The sequence below is a fragment of the Ranitomeya imitator genome, chromosome 9 (assembly GCF_032444005.1).
Source record: "Ranitomeya imitator isolate aRanImi1 chromosome 9, aRanImi1.pri, whole genome shotgun sequence".
NCBI lineage: Eukaryota > Metazoa > Chordata > Amphibia > Anura > Dendrobatidae > Ranitomeya > Ranitomeya imitator.
In genome coordinates this window covers 31,282,655-31,298,398 of record NC_091290.1, presented here as the reverse complement: position 1 = coordinate 31,298,398, position 15,744 = coordinate 31,282,655, and the positions used below count along the sequence as shown (strand labels likewise).

Here is a 15,744-nt window from a genome sequence, read left to right as displayed (position 1 = left end):
ATTAACATTAATAATAATGTGATAATAATAATAATAATTATTATTATCAAAACTATATTGAGAAAAACTGAAAATTATGGAAAACTCTTTCATTTAATTTGATAGAAAATACAATATCTTTAGAGAGGCACCATATAAATGCGCAGTGTCTGCGGCTCAATAATATACAGCATGGCTTTGTGTGTGAGCCCCAATAAACCATTTTTGTCTATGTGAATGATATATTCAGTAATAAGAAGACATTTCTGTTCTGTTAGAAGCAGCATTGGTGAAGAATCACTTTCTTTGCCAGACACCTCCCCAGAGGAGCATGTGAGCAACACCCCTCTATAAAGACTAATAACAATTAGCATATTGGGTGCAGTACATAAAAATCCCCTCATTTCTAAAGGGGCATGTTGGCAGGGCTTCTTTAAGGTGAATTTCCCCCCTTACACGCCATTAATAGTTCAGCAGTCACGCACACATTCATTTTATTGTGGTCGGAGCTCAGTTTTTCTAATACAAAGCTCCAGATCTCTGCGGGAGCTTGGACATCTGGAGCAGTAGTGAAGACCAGCGCTGGACCTGGGGTGGGTGAGTGAACTACAGTTTGTTTGTTTTTTAAACAACCTATAGCCGGGGGACAGGGGTTTTCCAGTTTTGGAAACTTCTTTAATGATAAAAGTCTGGCTTATAGCAGTCACTAGTAGAGGAGCTTACAAACTTACTGCATACATTTCTACGGTACGCTCAACGATAACACGCAAAGCTTCTATGCTCCCGCTAGTGGCAGCCATACATCACCATTACAAATCTATTAAAGGGAATCCGTCACCAAGTGTTTGCTGCCCCATCTCAGAGTAACTTGATGTAGGGACTGAGACCCTGATTCCAGCAATTTGTCACTTACTGGTCTGCTTACTGCAGCATTGATAAAATCTCTGATTTATCTGCTGCAGATCTACCTGTTCTCCGAACCAGGAGTTTGATATGTAATCTGAGAGCAGCATGATGTAGGGGCTTTGACCCTGATTCTACCGACATGTCACTTACTGGTCGGCTTGCTGTCATTTTGATACAATCCCTGTTTTCTCTGCTGTAGAGAAAATGCTGAGCTCTGTATAACCCCACCCACACCACCGGTTGGCAGCTTTCTGTGTACACTGTGCATAGGCAGAAAGCTGTCAATCAGTGTAGGGGCGGGGTTACACAGAGCAGTAGGACTACATGGCAGTAGGTTTACTTGTCCTCTAGATAATATCACTATTTTAACATTACAAAACTAAAGCAAGCAACCCAGTAAGTAACACATCACTGGAATCAGGTTCTCTGTCTCTACATCATGCTGCTCTTAGATTAGGCTGGCAAAAATCTGCTGAGAGATTCCTTTCAAAAGGTTCACTCTATGGCTATATGCTGTATATAGACAGACATTATAATTATATATAATATATATATAATATATACTGTATATAGTATGACAATTGTTATAATCCATATTCCCTCTCGTTTCCTATTGTTTTTGCATTATTTTACTATTATCATACTGCAGTATCAGATTATTACTCTACGTCCGGCACCAGTGTGACACCAGTACTCCCTAACATAAAGCCCCGTCCCAGCATACATAGTCTTAAAGAAAGTTGGAGCCAAGTTAATGATTATTGCCGGTTACACATGACGGAATCATTAAAATGTTGAAATACAATTGGGAAGTATGTACAATATTTAACCTGAATGTGACCCCAGCGATGGGAGATACAATTGGATTATTTGTCTACAATTAAGAAATAAGATCCAGATGCCATTTGTTTTATTCCATGTCAGATTATTGCATTTAGAGTTTTCGTAGATGTTGAAACATAACATACGTTAGTTCATTCATTTATGTATCATATATACTGTACATATATATTATATGTTTGTATCCTCTGTAGCTTGTATAGGAGCAGGAATAATTGATGTTAATAATAGTATTTATAGTATCGGTCACAGGTAACAAATAAATCATGCTTTGGACAGATATAAATGAAAGGGTTGTTCTCAACATCACAAGATCCTTTTGAAAGCGGAGGGAATTTTTAAGTTCATGTTTACTGTTCATTGCCTAGGTTACCTGCCACCTCTGCAGTCTAGCAGCAGTGGCCGAGCATGTGCAGTGCATACAAGCTCTTTTTAATAGAGCTTTTAAACACTGACTCAGATTGCTAGAGTGCAGAATTTGGTCAGCTTCTCCGATGCTTCAGTGTCCCTGCTCTTCTCTGATGCTTCAGTGTCCCTGTCGTTCTCCGATGCTTCAGTCAGTGTCCCTGCCCTTCTCCAATGCTTCAGTGTCCCTGCCCTTCTCCAATGCTTCAGTGTCCCTGCCCTTCTCCGATGCTTCAGTGTCCCTGCCCTTCTCCGATGCTTCAGTGTCCCTGCCCTTCTCCAATGCTTCAGTGTCCCTGCCCTTCTCCGATGCTTCAGTGTTACTGGCCTTCTCCGATGCTTCAGTGTCCCTGCCCTTCTCCGATGCTTCAGTGTCCCTGCCCTTCTCCGATGCTTCAGTGTCCCTGCCCTTCTCCGATGCTTCAGTATCCCTGCCCTTCTCCAATGCTTCAGTGTCCCTGCCCTTCTCCGATGCTTCAGTGTCCCTGCCCTTCTCCGATGCTTCAGTGTCCCTGCCCTTCTCCAATGCTTCAGTGTCCCTGCCCTTCTCCGATGCTTCAGTGTCCCTGCCCTTCTCCGATGCTTCAGTATCCCTGCCCTTCTCCGATGCTTCAGTGTTACTGGCCTTCTCCGATGCTTCAGTGTCCCTGCCCTTCTCCGATGCTTCAGTATCCCTGCCCTTCTCCAATGCTTCAGTGTCCCTGCCCTTCTCCAATGCTTCAGTGTCCCTGCCCTTCTCCGATGCTTCAGTGTTACTGGCCTTCTCCGATGCTTCAGTGTCCCTGCCCTTCTCCGATGCTTCAGTGTCCCTGCCCTTCTCCAATGCTTCAGTGTCCCTGCCTTTCTCCAATGCTTCAGTGTCCCTGCCGTTCTCCAATGCTTCAGTGTCCCTGCCCTTCTCCGATGCTTCAGTGTCCCTGCCCTTCTCCAGTGCTTCAGTGTCCCTGCCTTTCTCCGATGCTTCAGTGTCCCTGCTCTTCTCCGATGCTTCTGCAGCGCCCCAGAGTCCTGGTCGTTGCAGTAATGTCGCTCTGCCGCTAAGGGGAGTGATGTTATGTCTGATTGCACTAAAGGAGTTCATCTGACCAGGTATCACAGCACACATTACACTTCACACTCCGGCCACTAGGGGGAGCAAAAGGCTCTATGTATTAGGCCACTCCTCACACTGGTAAAACTAGGGGTTGAATAGGAAGTTAGGACAGAACGCAGCCTGGGAGAGATCCAGGGAGGACCTGTCAGGGGTGGGTTCCTGACAGGGGCCTAGCAGAATGAATAGAAAGCAACGGAACCGTGCCTGCACTACCTTGCGGCGGTATCCTAGGAAAGGACAAGAAGAGAAGGATATTGTGGAAAGTGAGAAACAAGATCAAGCACAAAGGAGAGCCAGTAGGAGTCGTGCCCCGAGAATGGCAACTTCCTACTGAGGCGCGTAGCCGGTGACCGGAACACTGAGGAAGTAACTGACTCTATGCCTTACTTCAAATACCGCAGGACAGTTAATTATAGGTTGGCTGTCTACCATACATCACCTAAGCAGACATAGGGGGCAAGCGTGGAGAGGGGCGTCTCTAGGGTCCCAGAATAGCTCCGAGCCTTCCTGTCAAACGGGTGCATCCTATCCAGATAACTTGGGGGATGAAGAGAGAGAGAGAAAGAGAAAGAACGAGAACAGAAGGTCGCGTCACGAACCCTTGACAAACTACCATCACTCCTTTTATTGGACGCCCCTTAGCAGGGTCACGGACCGGGTCCAGCCACCGTGACAACCCCAGAACTGAGACAGAGAGGACCGGTACCAAGTAACCTGCGGCCCTGTGTCTGGGGGCGCTCCACTTCAATGCCCCGCACTTCTCCGATGCTTCAGTGTCCCTGCTCTTCTCCGATGCTTCAGTGTCACTGCCCTTCTATGATGCTTCAATGACCCTGCCCTTCTCCGATGCTTCAGTGTCCCTGCCCTTCTCCGATGCTTCAGTGTCCCTGCCCTTCTCCAATGCTTCAGTGTCCCTGCCCTTCTCCGATGCTTCAGTGTCCCTGCCCTTCTCCAGTGCTTCAGTGTCCCTGCCCTTCTCCAATGAATCAGTGTCCCTGCCCTTCTCCGATGCTTCAGTGTCCCTGCCCTTCTCCGATTAATCAGTGTCCCTGCCCTTCTCCGATGCTTCAGTGTCCCTGCCCTTCTCCGATGCTTCAGTGTCCCTGCCCTTCTCCACGCATTCTCAATGGGACCGCAGAGCGTTGCGTTAAGGTTTGATCGAGAATGAATTGAGCAGCTGTCGGGCTTCTGACCTGCCTCGCCATTTTGTAAGGCTACATTCACATTAGCGTTGTGCGGGGCAGCGTCGGTGACGGTTTTTGCATGCACAATGCAGCTTTTTGTGACGCATGCGTTCATTTTTGCATGATTTTTGGCACAGAAAAAAACTGCATCATGCAGCGTCCTCTGCGCCCTGACAGTTGCACCAAAATGACGCATGCGTCACAAAACGCAAGACAACGCATGTCCATGCGCCCCCCATGTTAAATATAGGGGCGCATGACGCATGCGTCACCGCGGCTGCGCCCGACGTTGCCCCGCACAATGCTAATGTGAACGTAGCCTAACAAGGATGAACGTTATGGCCATCAATGCAGGTCCCAGCGGTGTGAGACACCTGACAACCAGCAAGTTATCACCTATCTGTCCATGCATGGGAGAATGAAATCTATGTCAGCTACAATGTATGTCTCGCGCATTTTATAGTAAATCTGTATGCTCCTTTTTGCAAAAGTCACGCCGATTTTTTTTATTTTTTTTAAAAGTCCTACAAAACGTTGCTCAAATAGTACTTGCAACACATTTTCGTGCTTTTTGACGGTGTTATGGGGATGATAAATGCCCGTTCAAATGCACAAGTGTCAAGTTGGACTGGAAAGTGGAATAACGTTAGGCATGAGCCAAAAAAAAAAATAAAACAAATAGACAAAAACGGCATTTTTGCATTTTGTTTTTCTTAGATAATAGATGGGATTGTTTTCAATGCTTTTCAATTTCTTCATGGATTTATCAAATATAACAAAAATAAAATTATTAACCTATCCTAAGCCAGTTTTGATATTAGTACCGCCATAGATAGTCTCATGTGCGATGAGAAGAGAAGACTGGAAACTGATCAAATAAAAAAAAAAGGGTGACAGTGAAGAGCAGCATGAATTACAAAAAGGGTACATCATTACAGAGAGCTATGTGTTACTATGTGTTATGATAAAATGCTGCTGCATTTTGCATTATAAGCCGAGCTTGGGAGAGAAGAGTCCAGACACGAGGAAAAGAGTCAAGTGGGCGGTCCCTACATGGAGAGGAAAAAAAGGAAAACATAAAAAGCACAGACACGTCTCTAAGCCTTTCTTTACATATAACTAATGCATTATAATTTTTTTTATGTTTTCCAGGAAACTTTTTTAGAACCATGTCCGACGAGAATGTCCTGCGTACGCTGATTGAATTTTTAACATATTTACACCTGAAAGGTAAGTGCGGCCCTGTACAATGTTTTGTCTACCCCAAATTCGTGAAAAAGCTTAAATGGTCCTATACACCACCTATCTAAGGATATGATCTGCCAGATGATCTACTGATGGATACATTATTTCTCAGGAGCCGCACAAACAATTGTAGTGGCGAACGTGCTGGGATAAGGTGTTATCTGAGCATGCTCTGGTGCTAACCGAGTGACTTCAGCATGCTCAAAAACTAGGTTCAATTCGCCACGGCTGCATGTCTGATGGCTGTTCAGCAACCGCAACACATGCAGGCATAGCCTAACAGACAATCGCTGCAAGTGTTGTGTCTTTTGAACAGTCATGAGACATGCAGCCGCAAGGACTCAAACCTAGTTTTCGAACACGCCGAAGACACTCTATTAGCACTTGAGCATGCTCAGATAACACCTTATCCGAGTACGTTCACTCATCACTACACTACACAGTATGATGCCCCTCACACACACAGTATGATGCCCCTCCCATACAGTATGATGCCCCTCACGCACAGTAAGATGCCCCTCACACACAATATGATGCCACTCCCACACAGTATGATACCCCTCACACACAGTATGATGTCCCTCACACACAATATGATGCCACTCCCACACAGTATGATGCCCCTCACATACAGTATGATGTCCTCACACACAGTATGATGCCACTCACACACAGTATGATGTCCCTCACACACAGTATGATGTCCTCACACACAGTATGATGCCACTCACACACAGTATGATGTCCCTCACACACAGTATGATGTCCTCACACACAGTATGATGCCCCTCACACACAGTATGATGTCCCTCACATACAGTATGATGTCCTCACACACAGTATGATGCCACTCACACACAGTATGATGTCCCTCACACACAGTATGTCCCTCACACACAGTATGATGCCCCTCACACACAGTATGATGTCCCTCACATACAGTATGATGTCCTCACACACAATATGATGCCCCTCACACACAGTATGATGCCCCTCACACACAGTATGTCCCTCACACACAGTATGATGCCACTCACACACAGTATGATGTCCTCACTCACAGTATGATGCCACTCACACACAGTATGATGTCCCTCACACACAGTATGATGTCCTCACACACAGTATGATGTCCTCACACACAGTATGATGCCACTCACACACAGTATGATGTCCTCACACACAGTATGATGCCCCTCACACACAGTATGATGTCCCTCACACACAGTATGATGCCCCTCACACACAGTATGATGTCCTCACACACAGTATGATGCCACTCACACACAGTATGATGTCCCTCACACACAGTATGATGTCCTCACACACAGTATGATGTCCTCACACACAGTATGATGCCACTCACACACAGTATGATGTCCCTCACACACAGTATGATGTCCCTCACACACAGTATGATGTCCTCACACACAGTATGATGTCCTCACACACAGTATGATGCCCCTCACATACAGTATGATGTCCTCACACACAGTATGATGCCACTCACACACAGTATGATGTCCCTCACACACAGTATGATGTCCTCACACACAGTATGATGTCCCTCACACACAGTATGATGTCCTCACACACAGTATGATGCCACTCACACACAGTATGATGTCCCTCACACACAGTATGATGTCCTCACACACAGTATGATGTCCTCACACACAGTATGATGCCACTCACACACAGTATGATGTCCCTCACACACAGTATGATGTCCCTCACACACAGTATGATGTCCTCACACACAGTATGATGTCCTCACACACAGTATGATGCCCCTCACATACAGTATGATGTCCTCACACACAGTATGATGCCACTCACACACAGTATGATGTCCCTCACACACAGTATGATGTCCTCACACACAGTATGATGTCCCTCACACACAGTATGATGTCCTCACACACAGTATGATGCCACTCACACACAGTATGATGTCCCTCACATACAGTATGATGTCCTCACACACAGTATGATGTCCTCACACACAGTATGATGTCCTCACACACAGTATGATGTCCCTCACACACAGTATGATGTCCTCACACACAGTATGATGCCACTCACACACAGTATGATGTCCCTCACACACAGTATGATGTCCTCACACACAGTATGATGCCCCTCACACACAGTATGATGCCCCTCACATACAGTATGATGCCCCTCACATACAGTATGATGCCCCCCACACACAGTATGATGTCCTCACACACAGTATGATGCCACTCACACACAGTATGATGTCCCTCACACACAGTATGATGTCCTCACACACAGTATGATGTCCTCACACACAGTATGATGCCACTCACACACAGTATGATGTCCCTCACACACAGTATGATGTCCCTCACACACAGTATGATGTCCTCACACACAGTATGATGTCCTCACACACAGTATGATGCCCCTCACATACAGTATGATGTCCTCACACACAGTATGATGCCACTCACACACAGTATGATGTCCCTCACACACAGTATGATGTCCTCACACACAGTATGATGCCACTCACACACAGTATGATGTCCCTCACATACAGTATGATGTCCTCACACACAGTATGATGTCCTCACACACAGTATGATGCCCCTCACACACAGTATGATGCCCCTCACACACAGTATGATGCCCCTCACATACAGTATGATGCCCCTCACATACAGTATGATGCCCCTCACACACAGTATGATGCCCCTCACACACACAGTATGATGTCCTCACACACAGTATGATGCCCCTCACATACAGTATGATGCCCCTCACACACAGTATGATGCCCCTCACACACAGTATGATGTCCTCACACACAGTATGATGCCCCTCACATACAGTATGATGCCCCTCACATACAGTACGATGCCCCTCACACACAGTATGATGTCCCTCACACACAGTATGATGTCCTCACACACAGTATATGCCCCTCACATACAGTATGATGCCCCTCACATACAGTACGATGCCCCTTGGCTCACACACAGTATGATGTCCCTCACACACAGTATGATGCCCCTCACACACAGTATATGCCCCTCACATACAGTACGATGCCCCTTGGCTCACACACAGTATGATGTCCCTCACACACAGTATTATGCCCCTCACACACAGTATATGCTCCTCACACACAGTATGATGCCACTCACACACAGTATGATGCCCCTCACACACAGTATATGCCCCTCACACACAGTATATGCCCCTCACACACAGTATATGCTCCTCACACACAGTATGATGCCCCTCAGACACAGTATATGCCCCTCACACACAGTATGATGTCCTCACACACAGTATATGCCCCTCACACACAGTATGATGTCCTCACACACAGTATGATGTCCTCACACACAGTATATGCCCCTCACACACAGTATGATGTCCTCACACACAGTATGATGTCCTCACACACAGTATATGCCTCTCACACACAGTATGATGCCACTCACAGACAGTATGATGCCCCTCAAACACAGTATATGCCCCTCACACACAGTATGATGCCCGTCACACACAGTATTATGCCGCTCACACACAGCATGATGCCCCTGACACACAGTATGACACACCTCACACACAGTATGATGTCCCTCACACGCATTATGATGCCCCTCACACACAATATGATGCCCCTCACACGCAGTATGATGCCCCTCACACGCAGTATGATGCCCCTCACACACAGTATATGCCCCTCACACACAGTATGATGCCCCTCACACACAGTATGATGCCCCTCACACACAGTGTAACGCCCCTGACACACAGTATGATGCCCCACAAACACAGTATGATGCCCCTCACACACAGTATGATGCCCATCACACACAGCATGATGCCCCTGACACACAGTATGATGCCCCTCACACACAGTGCATTCCCCCAAGCAGTATGATGCACCATAGTCAACCTCACCCACAATATGATGCCCCTACAGTACATTGTCCCCCACACAGTATGATGCCCCCACACTGCCACACACAATATGACTCCCCCCACATAGTAAGATGCCCCAGCCACCCCACACACACACATTATAAGGCCCCCACAGTGGTCCTGATAGAGATGAGTGAACCTGAACAGTAAAGTTTGGGGTTCGTACCAAACCCTTAGTGTCCGGTGCTGAACTCCAAACACGGACTTCTCCTGGAAGTCCATTTTGGTATTCAGAGTTCACATTGCCATATATTCTTTCATGCGAGAGAATCGAGGCGTTTATACTAATAAGGTGCAGAGAAGACGGAGAATATAATTTCTCCATCTTCTCTTTGAGCGTACATGGGACTGCACTGGGATGACATCTGACTGTAGTCCAGTGTTTCACACACACCCATAGACTTGTATGGGTGCGGGTTATTGTTCATTCATGCCAAATCGGCAATATTGCAGATCTGCACTGCTCCGTAGAATACCATTGAGCAGAGTGCTATCCAATAAACCATCAGAGAGCACTCGGCCATATTATACACTCACGTGAGCGAGCCCTAAAAGTGATCTGTTACCAGGACAGGCTGTCCAGTCACGTTTCCTCCCATCTCGGGACTACTTCCATGGCATTATCGTGGATTCCTTTGAAGCTTAGTCCTTCACACAAGTCCCTGGACATGTCATATACATTATGTTAGTGCTGTTGAACCCCTACAAAGAAGTCCAAATTCACAATTGTAATTTCAAAATGCCATATGAAAAAAAAGCTTTTTGACAGGGTGATCAATGAGTGGAACAGGCGGCCACGAGAGGTGGTGAGTTCTCCTTCAATGGAAGTCTTCAGACAGAGACTTGACAGACATCTGTCTGAGATGGTATAGTGAACCCTGCATTGAGCAGGGGATTGGACCAGATGACCCACCAGGTCCCTTCCAACTCTAATATTCTATGATTTGACGTTCTAAGGACCTCAGTAAGATGCAAAGTTTAAAGATAACTGTCCGGATGAGTAAATCATATGAATTATAATCTATAAACCACTATTCCCAGTAATCTATAGCTCTCAATCTGACTTTTTTCCCTTTCTTTCAGAATCCGGTGCACTTGATAATTTAACTTCTCCAATGTCCTCAGAAGAAACAAACCAGTTGTGAAAAAATAAATCCTTTGTATTTGATTCTATAATGATGAAATGACCAATCCAATAAATGTTTTCACTCACTGTCCATAAAGCTCCACTTATAAATATATTCCGATGATATTACAGTGTATTTTTGCTTACGTAAAATGAAGCTATACAATAAAAAATAGCAGCTGCTGTTTGATGTTATTCACTGCCAGTCGTCATTAATGACCACGCTCTACGTCTACATCTTTCAGTTCATATTCATGGTCTCCGATTCATCAAAGTAATTTCACCAGAAATCTGGCAAAAAAAAAAAAATTGCTTTGAAAAGTTCCTAAATTTTTGGGCAAAGCTTCTGCAGCTTTTGACCTTTTCACGCCAGTTTCTCCCTGCTCCAACAAAATGGGCGCAGCTAGGGCGAGACAGGGGCTCTGCGGGGGCGGGATATGGGTGACATCACAGTTGGTCTAATTCGTGATTAGCTGTGGTGGTTTTTCCCACAGACAACACTCGGACTGAAAATACATTTGCGTGAACTTAGCTATAAAGTAAAATTGATACACATGTTAATATATGGCTTCCAGGTAATGATCCACAAATTCATAAAAAAAAGAAATTCTTAGATCTATTATTATTAAAAATGTTATTATAGTGTATTGGTCACAACTGATCTATCAAACCTTATACATTATTAAGTAGATCTTTTAGACCTGCTGAGGCTGGTGTATTGACTTTGAAAATATACATCAGAAGGGGTGTGTGGTCCTAATATCAAGATGAGCATTTTAAGAGTCCATTACTCGATTTAATATGAAAATTGAAAACTCTCAAAAAGGATTGTATGGCCCTTCTGCCAAGGATTTTCAGAGTAAACACATCAACCTCATCAAGTCTAACGGATCTATTTGACGATGTATGCAGTTTGTATAGAGATACCTGGTAGCAGATTTACTTTAATGGCTTCACAGTGTTGCAGAAACCACAGTACCATAATGATCAATAATTAAGCAATTTGTAATTAATTTCTAATGATAGAGCGGAAAGCGACAGGAATATTTAGGAAGCAGCTGCCTGGCAAATGCTCCTCAGGTGCTCTGCCCGCTCGTGGACTAAGATTGACTCTGGCTGTAGTGATCAGTCGTTCAATTAAATGGCCCAGGAAGAAAAAAAAAAGAGATCATTTTCATCAGTCTGCTGGACCCAATTGCCATCCACGTGTCTGTTTTCTCGCGCATGCACATGCCCCCCTCCCAGCATGTGGGGAGCATGCGCAGGGTCAAATATCTCTAACACCCATCTGGCCAGGTCAATTACCATACGGTACAGGAAAGTTATAAAATTTATTTTTTTGTATTTGCAAAGTGAGCTGAGGCTTATGTACAGATTGCTGGACTGCCGTAGAAGAGGAGTTGAAGGTGGTGGCTTTAGTTTACATTGGAAAAACAGGTTCCCTTAAAAAAAAAAAAGCATTATTTGTGCAATATTTTTGGCAATTTATTAGTTTGCAATTCAACCAGAACCTAAAATTAAGATTTCTCAAAAGACAAGTATCATAGCCAAAAACAATCAGAAGCAGAAGCAAAATTGGAACATCAATAAAGTTTTACTTTTTTTTTTTAAAAAAAGGTAAAGTTTAAAATACAGACTGTCACCCCAACACCCCAAAAATAAACCTTTAGCTTAATTCTCGGCCGTCTGCCTTCACTAACCTGGGACAGAGCTCACTGATAGCGCGGTCCTGTAATAGGAGCCACCGAAGCAACAAGTCCGTTCATTGCTGCACAGTTTGGTCACAGAAGAAACTTGTGAGAGTAGATTATATGGGGTAATTCAACTTTTATCTTCACAGAACATGAGGTACATGCATCAGCTTCTTAATACAGCATAACAGGAAGTCTGAAGGACCTTTTACCAGAGAGAAAGTGAAACCAAAGTACAACAAGTATATGCATTACATTCAACTAAGCATATAACAGTGACAACATCTCCATCTACTGTCAGAAAAGTGTAAACTCCTCCTACACACAAATAAGTCTGTATCTGTTTCATATCTGCCAACATTCATGACATTTGATCCTTCTTGAATCTTCCTCATCTGTGAGTTATATTACTGAGAAATGGAAGGAACCACAGCAACTCAGCCACGAAGTGGAGACCCCATAACGTTACAGAGCGGGGGGTTGAGTGCTGAGGAGCAGAAGGCAGAAAAGTCGCCAACGCTCTGCTGACAGCATAACTGCAGAGTTCAGGCCTCCTCTGGTATTAACATCAGCACAAACACTGTGCTCCAGGAGCCAAGCATCCGCATTCAAGCCTTATACCACCAAGCACAATGCCAAGTGTTGAAATGAGTGGTATTAAGCAGGTCACCACTGGACGCATGAGTGGTAGAACCATTTGCGGTGTGATAAATCACACTTCTCTATCTGGCAATCTCATGGAAAACCTGGGTTTGGAGAATATCAAAGGGACGTCAAAGTAAAGATTGGTGGAGGAGGGGTAATGCCAAAGGGCTGGTCCATAAGATCAAGTGAAGTGAAATCTTAATGTTTTAGCATTCCAAGATATTTCAGAGATGTGTATGTTTCCATCTTTATGGGAACCTGTTTGAGCATATGGTGTGTTGATACCAATGTTGGAACCTGCACTGTGGGTGGTGAGGACACTGTCCTTAGGAATTATCTACTCTAGCTTGACAACCACCACACCCCATTGCCTGCTACAATTTTCCTTAATGTACTTATGCCAGCTACTTTTCCCCATGACAGCCACTTATCCCCACCTTGGGCAGTATGCTCCATGGCAGTCTGAATCCACAATGCCCTCCCCCCTTTGTGCTAGCCACCATATCCAAGTAATATTAGGAGTAGGATGAGGATGCATCCTCTAGGTCCCGGAGTCTAGGACCATCATCATTAGCAACAATGAGGGACCTATCTCCTGCCGGGCTCACATGTGACCACAGAAAATCGCTTTCCTATGTAGCACTTGATATTGGTTGACTTCTATGGTCTCTTCCAAGACTTTCTGCACATTGTTGAAGGTTCTTCCCCTTCTTTACATGGTGTTGCTTTGCATAACTGGAGACCTCTCGGGAGCATTAGGCCTTCATGTTTCTCAGGTGTTATCAGCTCTGTGAATACATTGTCGCGAGATCGGTGCTCATATAGGATTTCACGTTACTTTATAAGACATCTCAGAACACGTCCTGACGGTTAGGTTTATTTTCATCCGCCACGGCTTTTGCGCGCTTGAGATGCTGACAACATCAACACTGACGAGACAGAATAGTGTTCTTGTAATAAAGAAAAGTTTTGCAAAAAGGCATAGATTGAGTTTGCTGAATGCAGACTGACATTTTTCATTAGTCTGGATCTAGGCGTGAATACTAAATGGAATATTTACAAACTGAGTAGAAACAAATGTGGAATTCCAATCATTTGTATGTTAAAGGGATGCTCCCAGAATAGCAAATTATCTCCTGTCCATAGGGCAGGAGATTACTTTCTGATTGCTGGGGGGGTGGGAGGGAGACTGTTGGGACCCACTTGTGATCCTGAGGAGGGGGCTCTGGACCCATGAATTCTGCAGAGCAAAGTCTTGGATGGATTGGAGGTGCGCCTGCTCCACCACAGGTCCATTCATTGGACCTCTGGACCAACCAGTGTACTTGGCTTTCCCTTAGATAGCCAGTTTCATGGACCACGAATGGAGTGGAGGTCAATCATGTCCACCTCTATTCCACTCAAGTTCTTGTGGTTCGAGACAGCTAGTATTACTTGGGATCTCAGTGGTCAGACTCCAATCGATCAGTAAGCTGTCCCCTATCCTAAGTAAAGGGGATTACTTGCATTTCTAGGAATATCTCTTTAATGAGAAGTAATATCCAATGTGTTCATGTGACAGCACTGAGGATTTATTATCTCCCCAAGCCATGTGAGCATTTGTGCCATAATGGCAACAAATCACAACAGTGTGGTGTGCCATGACAGTTGTAGTACTACATTGCAAGCAGTGAAGGAAAACTTGATTCAATATGAAAGTGGGTGAAGGAGGAGACTGAACATTCCGACACTCTCTTGAGCAACGCCATTGTTATGGACTGACCTGAGTTGGAGTAGTGATATTGCAACCACTAGGGGCAGCACCAGCAGGTAGCGTAGTCAGGGAATCGCCAAAGGTCAGTACTCGGAGCAGCAGTGTAGTTGGGGGATAAGCAGGAATCATAGTCAGGACATAGCCAGAAGTCGGTACATGGAGCAGCAGTATACAGTAGTTGGGAGGATAACCAGGAATCGTAGTCAGGAAATAGCCAGAGGTCGATACACGGCAGCAGCAGTAGCATCTTGAGGATAAGCAGCAGGTGGGAAGAAGCTAGACTAAAGGCTGGGAGCTCAATAATCTTGCAAGGAAGGAAGTGCAGTGCTAGGTTTAAGTAGGGTTTTCAATCAGGAGATCACAGGGTAGAGCCAATCAGGAATCGGAGCGGAGACAAACAGGAACTCAGGGTGGAGACCATCAGTAACGTAACATACACAGGTACTAGTATCTGTTTAGCATGGAACTGTCCAGCGAGCTAAATAGCTCAGAGAAAAGAGCTGTCGCCCAGTGCACAAGAGCTGCTTGGTTTGAGTCCTGACAGCCATGTTGGCGAATAATGGGACCCTATTTATTATAGAAGCAGAGAGAAAAGTGCCGGGTAGTGTGTGTGGCAGCAGGGGAATGTAAAGCCATAGGGACCTTCTGTCCAGTGTGCAGCAGTTATTGAGGTCCCAATGCCAGTGCCCAAGTTTACCATATTGAAAGAAGCATCTGAGGGTGACAGGCCTGCACAACATATGGCTCGCAGAACTGTCTGGGATGCGACAGCTCCTTCTTCCCATATTCAAATGTATTTGCATTTGAAAAACGTGAATACATTTGAACACTGCAGCACCGGGACTGGTGGATAGAAAGCACTCTGCTGATTCAATCACATTGCTGCCAGGGCCGCACAAGCAGTGGAGACATTG

General features: G+C 45.2%; 1 protein-coding gene across 1 annotated transcript in view; it reads left to right on the top strand.

The window, feature by feature from the left end:
* Positions 1 to 10,940, top strand: part of LOC138648655 (galanin peptides-like) — a 29,510-nt gene extending 18,570 nt beyond the window's left edge. Inside the window, exons 5-6 of the mRNA XM_069738444.1 lie at positions 5,560 to 5,637; positions 10,699 to 10,940. Coding sequence (XP_069594545.1) covers positions 5,560 to 5,637; positions 10,699 to 10,760 — 140 coding nt within the window. The 3' untranslated portion in view covers positions 10,761 to 10,940. The remainder of the gene's footprint in view (positions 1 to 5,559; positions 5,638 to 10,698) is intronic.
* Positions 10,941 to 15,744: the final 4,804 nt, after the last annotated feature.